The following is a 23,460-nucleotide window of genomic DNA, read 5'->3' as shown; positions in this document are numbered from 1 at the left end:
CTGCCACTGCCTGCCTGCCGTTTATTCGACTTCACTGATTCATCCAACTCCCTCTCAGGTTTAATGTTCCTCCTCCTCAGCCTCCTGCTTTTCACTGTGTCATTGTATCGTTCTTTCTCCCCCTCCTTATATCACAGCTTCTCTGTGTCAAGGAACACTCACTAACCCACTTCACCCATCAGACTCATACACGCCTCAGACTTAAGAAGCCCAACCTGACGTGATGACACGTACTGTACACCTCCCACGCACACACACACACACGCACGCACGCACGCACGCACGCACGCACGCACGCACGCACGCACGCACGCACGCACGCACGCACGCACGCACACACACACACACACACACACACACACACACACACACACACACACACACACACACACACACACACACACACACACACACACACACACACACACACACACACGCCATGTACTGAGCTTCGTTTACAGTAACAGAGTTTTTGCGTTCTATATAGGTTCAATATATACCGCCAGAGGTTTTATACTGATTAATGAATGCCTGGCCTTTTTAATAATTCAGGGCATTTAAAGGTAATGAGCAACACTTCAAGTACATCAACGATCGATTCGTCCAATCGATTAACAACTTAAATTAATGTAAATAAGTGCAAAGCACTCAGTCTTGGATGGACGGCACTGGCGACCCTGGGGAGTCCTAATCTTTCACCGAAGACTTGAGTAGTCAGGGAAGACTAAAGCAGCCTTGAGTAGTCAGGGAAGACTAAAGCAGCCTTGAGTGGTCAGCGAAGACTAAAGTAACCTTGAGTAGTCAGGGAAGACTTGAGAAGGCTTGAGTAGTCAGGGAAGACTAAAGCAGACTTGAGTAGTCAGGGAAGACTAAAGCAGACTTGAGTAGTCAGCGAAGACTTAAGACTTGGGTAGTCGGGGAATAGATTAGGAGACTTGAGTATCAGGGAAGACTAAAGCAGACTTGAGTAGTCAGGAAAGACTTAAGAAGACTTGAGCAGTCAGGGAGACTAGACTTGAGTAGTCACACCCTTCCTGGTACTTCATGAGTCTGTGAATATAAATATATATATATATACAAATACACGATATAATATATATGTATAGATGGTGCATGTGCAACTCTGTACAAAACATCATGATGAGCAGTGAGCTGCAGCTTGTTTCGAGCTCCTTTATATCCAGGATGAAATTGGCACACGTCAACGAAGGCATTCTGTAAATGCAGTCTCTACATAGCAGCAGCTCAACTCCCCCGGGCGGCCCCAGCCCACAGCCCGATGCAGAGTGGCAGGTGTCCGGCTTCTCGGGACAGCTGACAACTCACCGGGTCACCTGACTCTGTGAACTTTCGCACATTTCTCAATTACCAGAGCTTAGGACTACTCTGCAGACCTGGAGACAGACAACCTTTCCGCTGTGGAGGTGTGTCGGTAGGAGACGGTGAGTGTGACCGGGAGAGCGGGATGTAGGGAGAGAGAGAGAGAGAGACAGAGAAAGAGAGAGAGAAAGAGAGAGAGAGAGAGAGAGAGATTGAGAGAGAGAGAGAGAGAGAGAGAGAGAGAGAGAGAGAGAGTGAGAGAGGGGGAGAGAGAAAGACAGACAGACAGACAGACAGACAGAGAAAGTGAGAGAGCGAGAGAGAGGGAGGGAGAGAGAGAGAGAGAGAGAGAGAGAGAGGGAGGGAGAGAGACCGAGTGGGAGGGAGGGAGAGAGAGAGAGGGAGGGGGAGGGAGAGAGACAGAGAGAGAGAGCGAGAGAGAGAGGGAGGGAGAGAGAGAGAGAGAGAGAGAGGGGAAGAGGGAGGTAGACATAATAACAGAGAGGGAGGGATGAGGAGAGAGAGAGAGAAATATGGCGAGAGAAAGAGAGAGAGGGGTGTGGAGAGGGAGGAGAGGGAGGTAGAAATAAGAGTAGCGAGATGTGGAGGGTGCGCATACATAGGCATAGTGGGTCTGGGAGAGCGGCTGTATCGTGTAGAGTCTCCCTCTCTCTCTCTGTCACTCTCCCTCTGAGTACAGGCTACCCGTGACCAGATGTTCGGTTGCATCCCGGTGGAGGTTAGTGTTGCCTGTGTAGGACGGTGAGCCGGCGACCCGTTGTCCGGATGTTAACGCTGCCTCTCTCAGCTGTGGGACGAAGCCTGACTGTAGGTACACACACCACACATGCACACGGACGCACATGCACACATATGCACTCACTCGCACAAATGCACAAACATGCACACAAGCTCGATCATGCACATACACGCACACTCACATATGCACGCACAGACATCGCCACATGTGCACAGACGCACACACATCCAGCCACTGCTTCTGTAGTATTTTCTGTTTTTCTTGCCGGCTGGTTTTCACAAATTTCCCGGTCCGATTATTTCAGTCATTCAACGCTGTCCTGCAAGCTTAATGCTTAACGTTGTGTTTTCTTTTTTGTCTCCGTTCTGCCCTTTTGCCGTTCACAGAGAAAGTAAAGTGTGATTTTTGTTCTTGTTAATTGTCGTTCAAGACACCTGAGATGTTAAAGAGAGTTGAAACAAAGTGGCTCCGGTTGTTCTCCATGTATGACAGCCCCCGTTTTCGTTCTCCTGACATTTCATAACCACTCTTGCACTGCCTCATACTTTGCATCAGGCGCGTTGGGCGTGCTCTCTGCTGGTGCAGGTGTGTGTTCAGGAGTGTGCGTGTGTGCATGTGCGCTGGTGATTGTGTGTAGGAGGCTGTTTGCATGTGCGCGGCATAACCATGTGCATCTCCGGTTACAAATAATTTGGAATTTATCTTGTCGCAGCACTGAAATGGAGACCGAGAGAAAAATATGAATGGAGGATAGAGGAAGAGACCAGGGGAATGAGAGAGATCGAGATGGCTAGAGAAATAAATTCAATAACAATAGGTATCCACAGACACTCTGTGAATACCACAAAGGAGAACAAAATGAATCATGGGTATTGATTAGATAATCAATGAAAATGTGAGTAAAGTAGAAATTGCTTCGGGGTTAACTCTTAAAACCATTAGGAGGCTTTGCACAATAATAACGAGGAGAAGGATGAACTTTCAGCCCTTCTTTAGGCAGTGGTCAACAACGGACCACCAACACAGGACAGCCTTGTGGTGGAGGGGGTTCAGGAGAAGAGTTAGCACGGCGGGCTCTGAGCAGGCTAGCGTTGAAGGTCCACCTTGTCGTTGCCTTGTGTTTCCACTGACTGCTTCCTCCCTCCCGTTTTTTGGTTATTTTGTTTCCCGATTTTGCGTCAAGACGGCAAACATACAATGTACTATGTACAATGTACAAAGAAAAACGCAGGACAACTGTATTGGAGGAAGAGCCTGTCTGGGGGGGGTTGGGCGGGGGGCGGGAGTGCTGCAGGGGAAGGGAGGGAGGAGTGGGAGGAAGAGGCTCAAAGTGTTCTTTTCTTCCTGCCCTCGAACTTCGAGGGCAGGAAGAAAAGAAGAAGAACAAAAATGAAACCAAAAACAAGTGTTTTTCTTTGAAAGCCATGGAGAATACCGCGCCTGGAACATAACGATGAAATGGAGCGACAAAAGGGGGGCAAGAGGAGGAGTGGATGGAGGGAGGGATTTCCTCTTGGAGCTTTGTGCCTCTCACTGTGTTGTATACGTTCAACTTGATACCAAAGGTCTAGTGATTCAAGTAAAATGGAACCCGTTGATAACCCCTGCGGTCCATTTGTAATAGCTGAACGTATCATTCACTTGCTTGGTACATTTTAACAGACCTATACGCATACAGAGGTCATAGATCTGTAGTGTGTCTCTCATTCAGCTGGACAAGCTTCTGTGCGACCACTGCTGCCATGATGTCTTTACATGTATAATGCGGATCCTGCTCCAGTCTGGTGACTGTTGTTACGCAAACGCATCGCAGTCATCAAATGGCTTCCAGAGTGACTTCCATCCATCTGAGCGTCTTCAGGCTGACTGAAGGATGTCATTTGAATGCTTACTTAACTGCTTTAACCTTTCAGTTAATACCAGGAATTCATACAGGGCCGGTACCTCCTTATCTCCTTTTAGAGGGCGAGCAAAAGGAGGAATGCTTTTTTCTGTCTGGTTCAGATAACCCTGATCACAATAACAGTAATGGCAATAGACCTCTGAGGAATAAGTCTCGCCTCTGATGCCCCTGTTCCCTCGTTCAAATGTCTCTGGGAAAGAACGTGGCGTTTTGGAATGATCATACATAACAAACTGTAGGTGGCAAAGAAGTAAAAGCTGCGTCACGTTTCCAAACTAGACACTTTTTCCATCTAGTTTCCACTGTAGTTTTGGATTGTCGGTGCCGTTAAAGTAGCAATAATAATCGTTGACTACTTTAACGGCGCTGACAATCCAAAAACCCAGGCGAAGCTAGATGGCAAAAAGTGTGTAGTTCAAAATGTGACGCAGCTTTTACTTTTTCGCCACCTACAGAGTTTGTTAGGTACGATCATTCAAAAACCCTGTGTTATCTCCCATAGACATTTGACCGAGGAAACCGGAGCCTCGGAGGCTTGACTTATTCTTCAGAGGTCTATGTAAAGTATTCATGCCTGACGCTCCTATGTGCCTGCACACACACACACACCACACAAATACACACATACACACACAGGGGTTTTATTAGTACACAAAAAGCACATGCACACACGTATGCACACACACAGACACACACACACACTTGCACACACACTGACTGACAGACGGTCAGACGGACGGAAACACCTAGAGAGACAACGTCTTCTTCCCTTAAGCTCACTGGCCGTCCTGACTTCAGCCAGTTTGGATACATGACCCTACATCCATTGTCTCCTAATTGGAGCTAGCTCCGCTCCTCTCTTCCCTCCTGTTCCTCCAGCCCTTGTCGGCCTCTTGTGTACCTGTCTCCCATCCTTCAGTCCTGTCGGCTGGGGGGATGAGCAGAGAGCGACACGGGCCGGCTGCTGTTACCGCTGCCAACATCCTACCGGTTCTAAATATATATTTTAAGGTTCATCAGAAAGTTATGTAATTCCGGTTAAACGCTGTATCAGAAACGTTCATATAAGATGTGGTTCACTCACACATTTCCTCAACAGGGTCTTGTGGTCCGCTTCTAAAATGGAGGAGCCAGTCTCCTCTCCTGAGATACCCTAGAAGCACTAGCGCAAGCACTTTTATTCACTCGAATAGACAGCCCTAATCATTACGCTCCAAGGACTACGTTTTATATTGCTTGATTTAGTTTTGGATCAATACATGTTGTTTGATCAGTGTTAAAATGATTTGAATAAGGGCATTTGCAGATGAGTGACTGAAAGTACAGTGTCTAATCTGCGTTATCTACTTCTTGGCTGGAAGCCAGGGGAACGCTGGCACTTGAACAATAGAACAGAATTGAAGAGCTGAATCCAATAACATCCAATAGGTTTACAGTGAGAACGTTCTCCTGAAAGTGTATTTTTACCGAACCCTCAGGTAACTTTGCAAGAGGTATCACGTATATCGACTTATAGAGGATCTATACAAGTTATTTGGTCGATTTTGGGGGCAAAGACAAAAACAGTGTTTAGACTGTAACAGCCCACTGCAAAACATTAGGACATTCTGTATTTTCCAGTGGTTGTTAAACTTGTTTCTTATGTTAATGGGAGGAATACGTATACATGATCTGCATCATCGTCTACGAAAATGGAAATTCAGTTGAGATGAAAACCTTATGATATTGTTGAGCAGCAGTGAATGAGCAGGGGTGAATGATCAATTAGCTTACGGCCTATGTCATAACGGGCAAACTTAACCACGGTTGAAGAGTTTTATGAGCGGCGTCTTTAGGCTCATAATTCCTATTGAACAAGCCATCATAACAAGCCATGATGTCATTGTAACAGACCTCAATGAAATCATAGTTAGAGAGGGCCTTATTTCACTTGTAATGTTTAGCATAGGCGTGCTGTGAGCAGGCTTAAACCATTGTGAGGCACGCCATTGCACTGGCGATTACCATGACTACTACAGATTTTGTATGCTTAATTTCAATTAATTAAATAAATGCAACAATGAATGATGTGCTCTCTGTTTGGGTCAGTCCTGGGGTTATTGTTGTGCTGTGTGTAGGGGTGAAATCGAATCTTCAACGATTCAAAAGAACATTTGGTCAACATCGTGTTTAATAGTCTAATCGCTGCATCTGGAATATTTTCCTTTGGGTGGGTTGAGCTGCTAAATGGGTGATTCCACATTCTTGGCTTCTGGAAGGAAAAGCCTATCATTTGTCTGTGGGTTTTGTGGGCGTGGGGAATTGACTTGTCTTCTGTGTGCAATTTGCCCTGTTATTTTTTGCTTACAATAAACGTCCTCATTGTTTGTTTGATTACCCCTTTGTGTAATGGCAGTGGCACTTTCCTTTATTTACTTTTCCATAGCCTGACAAGATACACGATATCAGAAAAAAACTTCCAAAGTTTGGCAGGTTTTTCGGAACCATTAAAGAAGGCAAAAAATGACACCATTAAAGAAGAGACAAAAAATGTCAAACTCAAACTGACAACAGCTGCTGTCCCGAGCGACTCTGTCGGTTTAAGCTAGTGCGTTTTGTCTGTTCTGCTAAATTGAATAGTGCTGTATTTGTTCTATACACATTCATGATTTTTGACATGTTTAATCAATCAAATGCTTCCACAGTCTCTATTGATGCGTGTCTTGTCGTGACTCCCATTCAGAATCAGACACAACAGAGCTCTCCGTCTCCTCAGAAACTGGCCCCTGCTGGATTTCATAGATGTATTATATGGATGTAAATATATATCATACCTATAATAACGTCGGTATATTTTATTAGCCTATATTTTCGTGTCAAATTGAACGCAGAAACTGACGTGAACTGACGCACACGCTGTTGTCCCATTTTGAAACAGTTCATATTTACGTTTTAATTTGTGCCCGACTGTGCTGCGGGAAACGCTGATCAGCCAATTGATTTTTTTCAAGTGACATAAAATTGGGCATCAATGAACCGCATGTATAAAAATATAGACATGAGTCATCGGGTTGGTGGCCTGATGAATTAGAATCGACCGTGCTAAATATCAGTGTCATCTGTGCTGTGCTGTGTTGTGTTGTCTTGTGTTTAGTTGTGTTGTGTTGTGTGTAGTCTAGGGAGGGACGGTGGCCGGATTAGGTGATGGTTTCAGTGGTCCTCCCCCTGGAATCTCAGTTTCTCTGTCGCCCACGCCAAGCAGGCACCTGGAGTTTCCAGAAGCCCATTCACACACTCACACTCACACTCACACACACACACGCACGCACGCACGCACGCACGCACGCACGCACGCACACACGCACACACGCACACACGCACACACACACGCACACACACACACACACACACACACACACACACACACACACACACACACACACACACACACAACCAAATTCAGTGGTCGAAGTTATGACCACGGCCATGCTCCCATTGTAGACTTCCTATTCATTTGACTGATGCTGTCTTTGGCTCTCTGTCTGCGTGCTCGTGTCCACAACACACTCGCGTCTCTTCAACCTCTCTTTTACTTGCTCATCATTGTCTCTCCATTTCATACGCCAACTAATCTCTTCTTTCTCGTTCTTGCACGGAAAGCGATTTCAACTGAGAGGCAGGTTCGCATCGATCAATCTACCCTCCCGATTCCATTTCGTTGAACAATCTTTTACCTGGACTTCTCCGCTCTCTCTCTCTCTCTCTCTCTCTCTCTCTCTCTCTCTCTCTCTCTCTCTCTCTCTCTCTCGCTCTCCCTCTTCACTTGCCTCGCCCCTCTCTCTAACATGCTGTTGATGTTTTCTTCTTTCTCGTCTGAAGAGGAGTTTTCAACAGGTCCTCCACTCCCAGTATAGTCTATGGGTGTTGTCAGACTTGGGTTTGATCAACCGTAACCCATTGTTTAAATTTACACTTGTTAAGATACAAAATAGAGATGTATCATAATGCTCTGCTTGATGAGGATCAGCTTGAGGAGCAAGGTCTTCTTCATGCCATCTTCATGTCTCAGCGACTCAGCAGCACTATAATCATAAACTACTGAATCTTCATTTGTTTTTTTGCTGATCAAGGAAATGCGAGATGATATGTTAAACTGATTTTAGAATTTGCTCTGGTTTTTAATTAATGTTAGCGGTGTACAGCTTGTATATTTATATTTTTCTGTGTGTTGTTTTGTGGCATATGGCATGTGGCCAGTTTATCATGGCTGCGACTTATTTATTTTATATTATGTATTGGTTCATATATGAAACAGCACATGAATGGCAAATTCAGCCATGAGCGTGAAAGACATATAGACACATACTCATCTGCTTTTCATTCCTCAATCCATGGTAAAAAACCCTAATCCTTACTCTTGCAACGAGCCAGAGCAATATAAGTGATTGTAGAACAACACACACACACGAACACGCACACAAACGCACCCATGAACACATGCACGCACGCATGCACACACACATGGATGCCCCCACAAACACACAGAAAACACAATGAACAATCCTCAACGTAATCTTGCCTATGATGGGATTTAACATGAAAGACTTGACATGGCACACTCTTCCTATGATTTATAAGAAGAGACTTTAGACACACTATCCCCTGTCCACCCCCACTAAGATAAACTAAAACATTAATGTAGGTTGAGCCTGGTAGAGCCAGCCTTGGCATCTTGGGCCACTAGCTCTCTCTCTTTCCCACACGCACACATATGCAAACACACAAACGCACACACACATAGACAGACACACACGCATGCACGCACACACACACACACACACACAAACACACACACTCACACACTCACACACACACACACACAGACACACACTCACTCACTCACTCACTCACTCACTCACTCACTCACTCACTCACTCACTCACTCACCCACTCACCCACTCACTCACTCACTCACTCACTCACTCACTCACTCACTCACTCACTCACTCACTCACTCACTCACTCACTCACCCACCCACTCACTCACTCACTCACCCACTCACTCACTCACTCACTCACTCACTCACTCACTCACTCACTCACTCACTCACTCACTCACTCACTCACTCACTCACTCACTCACTCACTCACTCACTCACTCACTCACTCACTCACTCACTCACTCACTCACTCACTCACCCACTCACTCACTCACTCACACACACACATTTCATTAGCATTATAGTGTGTAACTCTTTCACGGTAGCCCCTTGAAAGATTAGAGTGGGAGAGTGAGTTTCAGAGTTTTCAGAATTCGTTTTCCATTAGTCACAATAACGAACCAACGCTTATCAAGCTTGACAGTGACAGATAGTGATCCAACTTTGAACCATAAAGATGAATATGAATAACTGATCATTAATCATGCAGGATTAAGTATCATGTATTGACTGCCTTTATCTTTGAGTGGACCATTCTGTAACATGGTAAGTGTGCATTCCTCTTACAGTAATTTAACCAAGCATTTAAAAGGATAAATAATACTTAATAATTTACTGTTTTATTTTTTCTTGTGCCCTGCTATTATGCGGACACAATCAATATAATTTATGTATGAAACCAAACACTATAGATTTTTCACTGGTATTACCCAGGCAATGATGCTAGCATTGCTCCTCCCTCTCATGGTAGAGCTGCAAATATGGATCATGTTCCTGGAGGGGTTGGTGCTGTACTAACTAGACTAGACTGTGGCCATCGCAGAAGGTTTGTCCTTTTGATATCCTTCAATTAAATCCATCGTTAATAGAGTGAGTCAGTCAGTCGTAAGGCCTGACTCCGCTTGCAGGTGATGAGGTTTGTTCAAACGGTTTTCACATAAGGGCTGTTTTTTTTTTTTTACGAGAAACAGATGTGGAAGATCTCCCTCTACCTCTCTCCCCCCCCCCCCCCCCTCCAATCTCTCTCGCTCTCTCCAACTCCCACTCAAGTCTCTTTATCTCCTACCCTGCCATACACAGTCTTGTATATGCAACCAGAGTGAGCACTGAGTACATTTAATAGCAAAGGCAGGACCACCGTTTCCTTCTGATCCAGGGACATATTTATACAGGTTTAGATGTGGCTTCCTTATTCCTAATATCCCCTTAAATTATTGAAAACATTGTGAGGGATCAACCGGGATAACGCAGGTGGGATTCAACAGGGAGGTTTGAACATGAGGTTTTGAACATGATACTAATTTTCCCAACAATGTAAAGGCCTTCATTGTTGCTGCGTAGTCAAATGCAGTTGGTGCAGGTTTCCTTTTCTTTGGAGACCCATCAAAAGCCAGCTAGTAATTTAGTAAGATATTGCGTTTCAAAGATTAGATTTATGGGGCACCGTCAACAGAGCCAGTGCTGCCTCTGGTAAGGGATGTCATTTATACCACGAAGGAACTATAAAGTTAGCTGTTCTGGAACAATCACCAACATTTTAGTAAATATTTTTGCTGCACGTTATTGCCAACCCAATGAATTGGTATGCATGATGTATCTGGAGAAGCTGTTGCCCAGTGTGTCACCGTTTTCCTGAAACACCTCCACGTTTGTGTGCAGCAGTGCATTCAATTGCTGCGTATATTCTGTTCCTGTGTGTCTGGTAGCACCTCGGTAAAGGGCTTGTGAGGGCCTGTGGGAGGATAGGTAGATGTTTCCCATTCCCATTTATTTGGGAGGTTGTCTGATAGCCGGTGAAACAAAGCAAAAAAGCAAAAAAAGCCATCGGGTCCATTACTTGGAAAATTTGTTAAAAACATTCGTATGTTATGCTATATCTTCTATTTTTGACTCCTCCTCCTGCTGCTGCTAGCGGATCAGTCAATTTATTATCATTTTCCTCAATCTGGTCCATCTGAACACCTTAAAGTTGAGGTGTGTAGTTTACCGGCAACTTTGAGTTTTGTTACAATGGAATGAGCCTTTTATAAGTACATATGGAGAGCGTCCTATTCCATGGGGGCAGCATTTTGCACCGGTATATTTCTACAGTAGCCCAGGCCACAACAGAAACAGCAGAAGAAAATGTGTTTTGGGCTAAAGGTTCTAGGGGGACGTGTTAAACCCATCGCTACAACGTGTTTGGGATTGCTTTTTTAGTATGTGGTTGTGAAGGAGCGTTATAATTAGTGATGTTGTACATGCAATGCTCGTCAGATCATGGCGTTTTACTCTAGGTGTCCGAGAGGCTTCAACTTGTATCGAATGTGGACATGGACCGCTGGCAAGACAGAGCTCCACACATCGGTTTCAAAGCTAAAGTTAAACTCTCTGTTGAATAACCTGGTGAAGACAAGCTGCTCCGTGCTTTCGTATTTAGAGGAATACATTTGACTAATACACTTCTGTAAAGTTTTTGTCCAGGGTGTAAAATAGTCTAGCGAATGGCAATTTGTGGTTTAGGGGGATTATGATGGGGGTGGGGGTGCATTCTTTAACACATCCATATTTTGGAGCGATTATATTTTAAGGTTGCTTTCCTGTTTGACAACTCAAAGTAAGCTGTCTCTCATTTGCAGGAGGTTGGTATCCAAAACTAAACTGTTGTGATAGCACACCGTCAAAAACATTTATATTCACACACCACAGTGCATGTAGACATTGGTTTGTAGCACCGACTGCTTCGAGATGAAGGATCAATGCATATAACAGATAGGTCTGTGAATGTAGTTTACTACTATGGATCAAATAAAAGTAGGCCTACTGTATGTTGAGAAACATAATAAGGCTGTGAGAAAGATTCCTGATTAGGATTTGTCAAACTGATTTATTCACTCTTTAAAGCTGGGTAGCCTACTATTAAAACGAAGGTCGCTGTTTTGCAAAATGTAAATTGCGGCGTATACGTACGAGTCCCATTCACCTGCATGATTTCTTAATGTTGAATCGATGTGGACTGTTGTGGACAATGACATTATATTAGAAGTAGGTACATACCGGCGCCTATTACCTTCCACCTTTGATTGCAATGTGGAATGTGATACTGAAAAGCTCCACTCGGATCCTGTCTAGGTCAATCGGTATTTAGTAGAGCACGGCATTAACACTAACAGGGTAAAGGGTTCGACTTCCTCCGACTCATCTCCACTGTTCGAACACGATTAATTTGTGGTGGTTTGCGGGATATGCTAAACCTTAGTTTCCTTAATGAAGTTGCATTCAGTAGCGCTGCTCATGACCATTATCATCCCCTGGCTGTGTTGCTGGCTCTCTGTCTGTGTCCACAATATGAGTCATCCTGACTTCCCGGGAGGGCCATTAGTCCAGCTCCGGGATGCTTTGGGTCAACCGCAGAGTGATCTGGACTGGAATGTTTTGGGGCTAATTGGCCTATTACCATTTATTTTAACGAGCCGTGTCGTCAATATGCATATGTGCACAATTGCCCGGGCGAGTCTGCAGTGTTGAAGATGTTTTTGCTCTGAAATAGGACAATTCAAATATGGTTGACCCTTCTCTGAATTTGCTGGTGACAGTTTTTGTTTTAAGAACTCCTGATGGAGGGTGAAACGTATAAAGTGTTAGAGCAGGAGGGACTGAAAAGTAGACGGATGGACTTAGAGAGAGGCAGAAAGATGTGAATAAAGAAGGCCAGATCAACAGGGTCAGCATTTGTCAGGTTGAATGGGCAGGTAGACTACGATCAGTGAGATTGAATCCTGTAGTCCTCTGATGTCCTCAGAAATGAGTCGTTCCGTAGAGGTAATCCACGTGAAACCGTGGTCAGAGGTTGACAGAAAGAATATATATATATATTTATTTAAATAAAATTTTATTTTATTTTTATTTATTTTATAACCCTAACCTCAGCCTCCATGGTGGGCGTTCAACTCACCACTCTCCCTCTCTAAATGAATTACCCTATGCCCATGGAGTTTCAATTATCTTTGGGTCTGAAGACTCCCAGGTTATTGTCAAGAGAGAAATTGAACTTAGCCTTGAATTTGTAAGGACTGGCATCCCATTCAACCAGTCTGAATGTCATCTGATTAGATGTAAACCTTAACCTAAACTATTCCAGGATCCTGACTTGGATAGCAAATGTAGCCATGAGCAGATCACTCATACATTAGCTACGTTTCAATCCTTTCACTTTTGATTTATTTTCACAAATGACATACCACTGCTGGGTGTTTCTGGGTTCATGTGTGTTTCGACTCCTTTCACAGAAGCTTGAAGTGATCCCCAGTGGTTAGTCCATTCCTCAAAGCGGGGGCTTGTGGCCAAAGCAGCCTTCCATTGGGTTCCTCTCTTAGCGTTCCCTCACTCCATCGCACTGCTTATCTCAGCAGCCAGTAATCGGCCTCTCAGTGGCCCTCTCAGTGACTTTTACTGTTCTGGAGCTATTCTTAGCTCAGTGTCTAATAAGTGTAGGCTAGCTGGAGTGCCCCAGCAGGGCAGCCCTTTGCAGGGCAGTCTAATGAGAAGGAACACAAACGGCACAGCAGGAGCTGGAAGATGAGAGAGGCGTGATGCATCAGAATCATGGAGAGGCAGAGTTTGGATTGTGAATGGAGTTTGACTATTAGTGGTGTTAGTTTTGATGGATTTAGTGTTGGAACCATTACTTGCCCCAATGAATAAGAACGCCAGCCTCCAGGAAATAACACGTCGGTAAAAGTGTCTCACAGATTTTTCTTATTTTACAGTTTTTCTCAGTCGCGTTGTTACATTTCTCAGATCAGAATTGAAATTTGCAAAACAGTAAGTGCATTTCTCAAAACAATTCGTACAAATAGCAAAACACCATGGATTGCCTTTTTGATGTGCACAAGTGACACAATGATGTGAAGATTGAACAGGTCGTTTTAAGAATTTCAATTCTGATCTGAGAATTGTACCAAAGCGACTGAGAAAAACTGTAAAAAGATACTTGTTGTTTCAAGACAATTGTATCAAAGATCTTTATCTGACATTTATTGGACAGAATGTCCCATCCTAGAAATGTAGTGGTACAGAGTTGCACTACTTTTGTGTATTGTTCTGTTATACAATGACTTCCTGTCTGGTTAACACATTATTATTTCCGGCCTGCTCAACACGTCATCACTTCCTGCCTGCTTAACACATCTTCCTGTCTTCACAGGGCATCAGCATCGTGGGACCGAGTACTGTAGAATCGCCTCCGAGACCTTCATGTCCAGCCATGTTCCAGCTGGACATCATTCTGAAGAAAGGCAACAACCTGGCCATCAGGGACAGGACAGGTGGGTCCTCCTCTATGCTGGATAGATGACACATAGTGATCACATGACAACAGTCTTCTGTTGACTGAGTTGTATGGGGTTGAACCGTGGGTCATATCTACAGCTGTTATCTCCTGTTACATGAAGTGCATTGATTGATCATAGCATTGGCTGTGCGGCTCCACCTAACAGCAACAGTAGTACTAGTATCCTGTGTTTCCCTGCCTTGTAAAGAATGCATCCAATCTTTGCTCTGTTAGTGTTATCCCACCAAGAGGGTTCTTTCACGTCTTCTCACTGTGAATGGTGAAATGGATGGCTGAAGCTCAGCATCACCCTACTACTATCAAGTAGAATGTGTATCCGTCAAGGACATACCTATAGATATTCAATGTAGTAATTCGCCGTGAGTCCTGCAACACAGAAGCTACGGCCTCTCTTCTCGCTTGTGTACTCACATTCTCTTTCAGCCTGTGCATCGCGTTAAGTTTCTTTGTGTATCTGCATAAGTGGTGTAAAAACAAAGGTGTCTCTACATAAGTAGGGGTACCTTTTAAGGGATTCGCTGCTGCAGCAGTTCATACCGCCGTGATTTATTCCACCGTTTCCAAATATAATTTGGGTCTGAGTGATGTAAAGTCTCCATGCAGTGAGCCTCAGACTTCAGTGCGCACCTTCCAGGAACTAATTTATGTGCGGCAGAAACAGAGTACGGGTAAAACAGTAAGTAATGAGCTGCCGGTTGTGTGTGAGTGTTTGTGAGTGTGCGTGTGTGTGCGTGTGTGTGCGTGTGTGTGCGTGTGTGTGCGTGTGTGTGCGTGTGTGTGCGTGTGTGTGCGTGTGTGTGTGTGTGTGTGCGTGTGTGTGTGTGTGTGTGTGTGTGTGTGTGTGTGTGTGTTGGTGTTAGTGTTAGTGCAGGATGTGAAGGATCTTTAAGGGGTTTACGTAAAAAATTATTGACAGAAAGATAAACCTTCTAGAAGTAGTTAGGTGAGATACATCACACATAGTGAAACAAAATAGGCAGCCAGATTCAAACTGTAAACATTGCTTAAGACACACACACACACACACACACACACACACACACACACACACACACACACACACACACACACACACACACACACACACACACACACACACACACACACACGTGTGTGTCTGTGTGTGTCTGTGTGTGTCTGAGTGTGTTTAATGGAATGTTGAAGGTTTGAATGTGGCTGCCTGATGGAAATGTATGGAAGCATATATGTAGCAAAATTCAAATGGCAATGCAATTTGGAATTACATTATGCATTTGACAATTCATTATGCAATTTTATAATGTAATTTGTAAATACGTTATTCAAAGTGTATTTTACAGTAACATGCAAAGTGACAATGCAATCCTCAATTAAATTTGCAAAAGTTATAACAATACAAATAGAATAACATTTTGTCAAATTCTTTGAGTTCCTTTATACAAATTGAAAAGCTATAGCGTCCCCGTGATTGCAATCCACTTCGCCACGCTCTGTGTGTCGCGATATTCAAATGACATTTCAATCCGCAAAACGGAATCCAAAACGGAATCCAAAGAGGGAATCCAAAGAGGAATCCAAAACGGAATCCAAAGAGGAATCCAAAAAGTCAATATGCAAAGTGGCAAACGTATCAGCCAATCAGCGTCTGGGCGGGAACTACGTCACTTGCTCGTAATTTCCTTGTTCACTTCTAGTTCGTATGTGTCAGGTCCATGGTCACCAATGAAGATTATTGATACGCTCCGAAGTTTGGCCGATGATGTGGAGAACAATCGTGTTGAAGACACAGATGCAGTAGATAGAGTGCGTGTTCTGGGAGATAGGATAGACGACTTATCCTTACTTGTACGTTTTGACGGCAGTGTGGTAAACACAAAGATTTCCCAAGTGCTACAGGCACTAGGTGCGAAACATAGGGTCGGGAGACCCACCGTCTCCACCCACTCCTCACCTACAAAACTCTCCACAACCCCAGTTACCTCTGCGACCTCCGCCAAGAATACACTCCCTCCCGCTCCCTCCGCTCAACCTCTGGACTACTATATGTATCCCCACATCACGACTCATTACGAATGGGTGCCCGGTCATTCAACTTTTCAGCACCCAGGCTCTGGAACTCCCTCCCCCCACACATAAAACAGATACCCTTGGAGACAATAGAAAGTGACGTAGTTCCCGCCCAGACGCTGATTGGCTGATACGTTTGCCACTTTGCATATTGACTTTTTGGATTCCTCTTTGGATTCCTCTTTGGATTCCGTTTTGCCAAATCTTTTGCAAAGCGTTCGTTTTGCGGATTGAAATGTCATTTGAATATCGCAACACACGGAGCGTGACGAAGTGGATTGCAATCACGGGGACGCTATAGCTTTTCAATTTGAATAAAGGAACTCAAAGAATTTGACAAAATTTTATTGTATTTTTATTGTTATAACTTTTGCAAATTTAATTGAGGATTGCATTGTCACTTTGCATATTAAAATACACTTTGAATAACGTATTTACAAATTACATTATGAAATTGCATAATGCATTGTCAATTGCATAACGTAATTACTTATTGAATTGCAAATTGCAAATTGCATTGCCATTTGAATTTTGCTACATATATGCTTCCATAGAAATGCTAGAAATCCAAACGCTTTCTTGGACTTGGGTTTCACGCTCTTCATCCGATATGTTCTGTCCGGCAGATTGGATTCTGGATAGTAGGAAACACTCAACCATCCATTACTTTTCATAAAAATGGTCTTGACACATCCACATCCACGCACACACACACACACGCACAGAGACACGCAGACACACACACACACACACACACACACACACACACACACACACACACACACACACACACACACACACACACACACACACACACACACACACACACACACACACACACACACACACACACGCACGCGCACAAACCCACAAACAGACAAACACATAGATACACACATACACACACCCACATACATTGTGAAGTTAGAACAGTTTTACTCAACCTGTGTTTTATACGAGTTGGAAGATTCATAGCCTCTGCCAGCCAATATTTCCACTAGCTTCGTTCCAGCTGAATACACTTGAAGAAATGTGCGGTCTGTTGAAGGCCGTCGAGTGAGCGCAGTGCTTATAAATTGAATTAAGTCTTCATGGATCAATAGATAAATGTTTTTTGTTTTGACCTTAATGAACACTGTGGGAAATAACTGATATTTTATGATAAGCTATATCAGCTCTCTCTTACGATGCATTACCAGCCAATATCATATTGAATCCATTTTAAAATGTGTTTTTGCACATAGGTTGAACTAAATAATTTATTCTCTGTTGGCGACAGGTTGTTGTTGTATTCCAAAGCCCACATACGTGACTTTATTACTTCTGAGAATGGAGTTGAGGTGATTCATTTGGTACATTTCATCAAATGTCCCTTACAGGAAATGATTTTTGAAGTTTATTGAGTTTTTTGGTTATAATGGCACTGTAATGAATGTTACGAAATGGGTGTCAGTAGCGATAACAGCACATTCCTGCCATGCCTTCAAATCCCCTATGTCTGTTTAGCAGTGAACTGTTTTTCAGCCAAAGGGGCCGTTGAAGAGAAGAAAAAACAGAGATCTGTGAATTTTCCGGTTTAGTTATTCTTATTATTGAACATCCCTATTATGCTTTTACATGGTCATTGTCCAATTTTAGCTGGATGAGGCAAGTGTCTTATCGCATTAATGACCATGTACATCTGAATTATTTATGCTTCCTCATTAGCAATTACAATCTATCTCCTCTTTTGATGGGAGCTCTCGCTAAAAAGTCATTACCTGCTCATATTATTTTGGGTTGATTACTCCGGAACATATTGTCTGCCTAAAGATATGGAACAATAGATCATGAGAGGCTAATTAATGTGGACACCTCCATAATTTAAAAGGTCATATAATGAATGCGTTGGATTACCTCATGGCTCAGATAGATGGAGGACTTTAAAGAGGGTTGTAGCAACTTTTAATCATAAAGAAAACAAATATACATATATATATACATATATATACATATGTATATATATATATAGTATAACCCCACCGTTTTGTTGCATCCTTTATTGCACACTGGCACTGAGGAGGACATTATGATTCAAGAGGGTGCGCAGGTTCTCACTTTCCACGAGTGTCGAGATACGCCACTGAGGCCAAAACACAACCCATCAATTATTACCCAGGAAAAGCCTTGTGCCAATTACCATACCACTTTGTTTGTTTGTTTGTTTGCACGGCCACAGATGTGTAAGATGGAGAACAAACACGGTGTGTTCATGCCCTCTGTGTTAGCGTCTTCCCCGGGCTGGATAGTCCAACGTGGATTGATCAACTGGTAGCAATATGCTGTCGTCATGGAAATGTTGAATAATGAACGTGAATGTAGATGAAACAAGTGTGTGTTGTTGTGTGTGTGTTTGTGTGTGTGTGTGTGTGTGTGTGTGTGTGTGTGTGTGTGTGTGTGTGTGTGTGTGTGTGTGTGTGTGTGTGTGTGTGTGTGTGTGTGTCTTTGTTTGCATGTGTGTGTGTGTTTCGTTGCGTGCATGCATGCACACTTGTGTGTGTGTGTGAGTAAAGCCCTCTTCATCATTTCTCTGGTCCCGGTCCCACCGCCATACCTCAGCATGGTGCGGGTCCCATGATGTGATTTCCATAAAACAAATCAGCCCCTATCAGCCCCGAGTGGAGGCCAGCTGTCAAGGTAGCTGTGTGCTTAATTCAAAAGGTAAAAAGTAATTTGTAGAGACTTTGAAATTAGCCCTTTTGTACAATTTATTCAGTTAGAGTTGGAGTCTGTTTCCCATAGCAGAAGAATAATAGCAGACATGATTACCCAATTAGGTTGGTGTCCGCTTCATTATTATAGAAGCGATAGGCCCTCAATGGACTCGCAGTGTATGGTTGGATTTATTTTCCTTTGGTTGGTTTATTTTCGTCTTTGGCCCGTGGGCGAGACTATTTTTTAGGCGTAACAAACAATGTAGAACTAATCTGAAAAGAACATATTGCTTTGCAGCCAGTTTGATTCATCTTGTTGTTTAAGGGTCACCAGTTTTCTTTTGACCAAGTAACTGAGTCCATCTCTAGTTAAAACTGTGAAGCAAAGAGTGGGCTTTTCGGAAAAGTGAGCACGACTTTCACATGATTGGAAAGATGGAAATATAAATGTCATCTCTGCCCCTGAGAAGCTAAAGGGTAGCCAGGCAGACACCAGAGGCTGTTATTAGTCCGGTTGAATACATGATTTATTAAGGAGAGCTCAGTGGGAGATAACGGTAATAAACAGTAGTTGAAGAACACACACCGACACCGACACCGACACACACACACACACACACACACACACACACACACACACACACCGACACCCACACACACACACACACACACACACACACACACACACACACACACACACACACACACACACACACACACACACACACACACACACACACACACACACACACACACACACACACAAACACACACACACACACACACACACACACACACATACACACACACACACCGACACCGACACGACACACACACAAAAATGGTTTGTTTTTTAAATTGGCAAACCTATTTATTGCGACTATTTTAAGAAGTTGAAATTGCATATGTGAAATGTCCTGATGTGTCACATAAGAAGGGCAATTTCATTACTGTCATTTTGGTTTAATAAAAGGACTAATATGTGAGAGAAGGAGACAGGGACCTCTAGATCTTTTCTAAAGCTGAAGGCAAAGTGGGCTTTATCGTGACATCTACTCAATAAACAGAATCCAAATGTACATTGTCAGTATTGATTGTCTTCTGAGGGATCCTGGTTCTTTGAAGGTCAGCTTTGGACACATTAAATAATTACCATCGTTGCTTGTTTAACCTGACATGCCCGAAGCAAGAGACGGCCCTGAGAACCATCTCAAGGTTCTGGTGGGAGGGTAGTTATTGACTGATTTTGACCCGCCTTTTTGTACCTGGGTTTTTTCTGTTTGTTTGGCAGCTACTGGTGAATATCTGCATGCTTGTTTCTAACCTAAGGTTAACTGAGTTTACGATACCTCGGTCTGTGTTGGGCTGTTGCACAACCATTCTCAAGTGAGCTGAAGGGGATCATGCATTGAGCAGCGTGATGTTAACCTCATGTCTGGATCTGGACCCCAGCCCTGTTGACAGGCCGATCCCGTTCTCCACACACATCAGGTGTCGACGGACAAGTGAGAGTCAAGTGTTTGGGTTTGTTTTCCCTTTCGGCTCCCAGTCCCAGTACTCAGAGCAGCCCTGCAGACACTGAGATCAGGACGGGATTATTATGCACTGCGGGGCCCGGAATCAAAGGCATGTTGACTTCAGTCAGAATGCCATCTGGTGGCACATCATTAACGTGCCCTTACATGAAAATATAATCACCACTAATGGAATGCCTCCGGTCCAATCAAATTGCTTGTAACCGGAAGCAACCATTTGTTTGGATGATTTGTGTGTAGAACCTAATTGTGTTTGCATGTGGCATCTGACATCTTAATGTGGAACATCGAATTCTGCATCTCCTGCGGTGAGACTGCGGTTATAAATCATCCAAGCCGCCCTTCACCCACCCATCCCGGACTCCCTCCTCGGGGGAACCCTTGCCCCATCTTTGACTTTCGATTTCAGGCTTTTCTGCTCCTGAGATTAACACACGCATCAGGACAGTGCCAATCCACAGAGCAAAACCAATTAAAGTCCAACCAGGCAATACCAACATGCCCTCCCCTCATATGTATTGATTACTCATGGAACATGTGGTCCCACCTATACCTTGATTTGTGAGCGTCCCCCGGTAGGAAGGCTAATGATAAATCACGTGAGCAGAAGCGCATGGAGAGCAACTGAAAGGGTGAGGAGAGAGATCGCTCTGCTCTGCTTTTCCCCTCACACCGAAAAAACAAAGACTCCTCGTCCTCCATTTCAACCCTCACTTTTATGGTGCATTTACGGCGTCATAAAGCTGCCACGGTGGGAAGCGTTCAGGCTCAAAGCAACGGGTGAGGCATATAGTATAGAACCCACACAAAGAGGCCCACTGCATGGATATGCATGGGAGAGAGACAGAGGGAGAACATTGAAGAGAGAGAGAGAGAGAGAGAGAGAGAGAGAGAGAGAGAGAGAGAGAGAGAGAGAGAGAGAGAGGCAGCAGCAGCAGCAGATCTACCTACCTATAGAACCCACACACAGAGGACCACTGCATGGATATGCATGGGAGAGAGACAGAGGAAAAACATTGAAGAGAGAGAGAGAGAGAGAGAGAGAGAGAGAGAGAGAGAGAGAGAGAGAGAGAGAGAGAGAGAGAGAGAGAGAGAGAGAGAGAGCAGATCTATCTAGTGCAACATTAAGAAACCATGATGACGAATGCCTCTCCAGTTGTCATGTCTTCAGTCACAGTAGAACTTTCATTCCTGCAGGTGATCGATAATATCATAATAGGGAAATTGTACTCTGGCCTGCTGTGTGTTTCCTGTGTTTCCACCCTGCTCCTCTTTTAGGTCATTCCTCTTGACTAAAGCAGTCCTGCGTAGATGACATGGTTGGGTAATGGGTATTGACTTTATGTTTGGCTCTTCAAGGGTGTGTACGTGTATTTGTATGTGTGTGTGTGTGTGTGTGTGTGTGTGGCTGTGTGACTCTATGTGTGTATCTGTGTGTGCGTGTTCATGCGTGCATGGGTGTATGTGTGTGTGACTCTGTGTAGGTATGTGTTTGTGTGTGTGTGATTGCTTGTGCACGTGGCTGTGGTTGTGTGCGTGTGTGTGTACCAGCTGGGCCTCATACAAGTCATCCCACCAGACTCTGTGTGAGTGCACATCTTACCGCAAGCTCATCAAAGCCCTCTGACTGCTGACAGCCAGCAGCCACATCAGCATTACGTGGAATCTTTCTCTGTTTACTACCCTAGCTTTCCTAGTATAGATCGCCCATGTTGAGCAGTATACACGAAAATGCATTGTGCTAAGTGACAGACAGTTTGTGGTGCATTTTTTATAAGTGGTCTGTGGTCTGTTATACACAAGGGTTTATGATCCCTTTTGTAGAATGTTGTGCCTTGTTCATTTATTCATAACCTGCATGTAACTGTTGCAGATTTATTTTTTCTACAATCGATTTTCTATTGCTTTTTTTTAAACAAATAACTTCAGACTGCACCATCCACCTAGCAACCCTGCATATTGGAAAACATCCCCATTCCCTTTAATGGTATTATCTCGTCACATGCCCTGGTTAACTCTGGCTGGGAGAGCATAATGGCGATCAATGGCGATTTCTCATAGTAATGACATTGGAGACTGCGCCAGCACTCCCCTTGCCCCTGTTTCTCCCAGGCCTCAGCTGTCGCGAATGGATCCAGGATTTGAAGGGATCCATTCATAATTTATAGTCGGTGTCAGGTTGTTGCCCGTCGCTGTGTTCAGTCACTGTTCATCGTTGTGAGAATATGTGTCAGAACCTCTGTTGCATCGCTGAATGTGTGATGTTTTGAATATGCTTTCTGTTATGTGTAGAGGCGCAATAATTAGTGAGTGATCTGAGTCAGATTTATATATTTACATAGCTTCTGCGTTCACTTTTTCGGAGGGGATTTTTATAATATAGGCCAATGCTGCCACCCTGTGCTCAAAATGAGGAATTGCCATTCATTGAAAAGGTGATTGTGTGTGTGTGTGTGTGTGTGTGTGTGTGTGTGTGTGTGTGTGTGTGTGTGTGTGTGTGTGTGTGTGTGTGTGTGTGTGTGTGTGTGTGTGTGTGTGTGTGTGTGTGTGTGCGTGTGTGCGTGCGTGTGTGTTTGTGTGTGATGATTTCGCTTTCCAGATAAATAGTGTGATAAATGAAAGTAGACTTCAAGGGAGGTAAGCTTTAATTAGAATAGCGTGCCAGTGAAGGCTATAACTTTCTCCTGTGGCTGCACAGTTCAAAGTCTGTCTAATTACCACAATGCTAAATAGCTTTTAGAGCAAAGGGCCCACATTCATTAGAGAAGTGGTTACATTTTTCAAATCATAACTAAAATATAGTGGAGTTCTTAATCAAAATGTTATCTCAAGGTAGTGTGGTGGGGTGAAGTGGGTTAGGGTTTGGGTTAGGTGTGGTTGTGGTTGATGGTTTTAGCAGCCTCATATGGCCGCAGTCAGACTGATTGGACTCTGGGGCTGGGTGAGGGTGAG

The 23,460-nt window shown here is 44.0% G+C and overlaps 1 protein-coding gene across 1 annotated transcript in view; it reads left to right on the top strand.

The window, feature by feature from the left end:
- LOC130384301 (multiple C2 and transmembrane domain-containing protein 1-like) overlaps positions 1–23,460 on the top strand; it is an 88,654-nt gene that overhangs the window by 24,900 nt on the left and 40,294 nt on the right. The window contains exon 2 of the mRNA XM_056592423.1: positions 14,088–14,208. Within this exon, the coding sequence (XP_056448398.1) occupies positions 14,088–14,208 (121 nt within the window). The remainder of the gene's footprint in view (positions 1–14,087; positions 14,209–23,460) is intronic.

Source organism: Gadus chalcogrammus, chromosome 6 (assembly GCF_026213295.1).
Source record: "Gadus chalcogrammus isolate NIFS_2021 chromosome 6, NIFS_Gcha_1.0, whole genome shotgun sequence".
Lineage (NCBI taxonomy): Eukaryota > Metazoa > Chordata > Actinopteri > Gadiformes > Gadidae > Gadus > Gadus chalcogrammus.
This window is presented reverse-complemented; position numbering and strand designations above follow the sequence as displayed.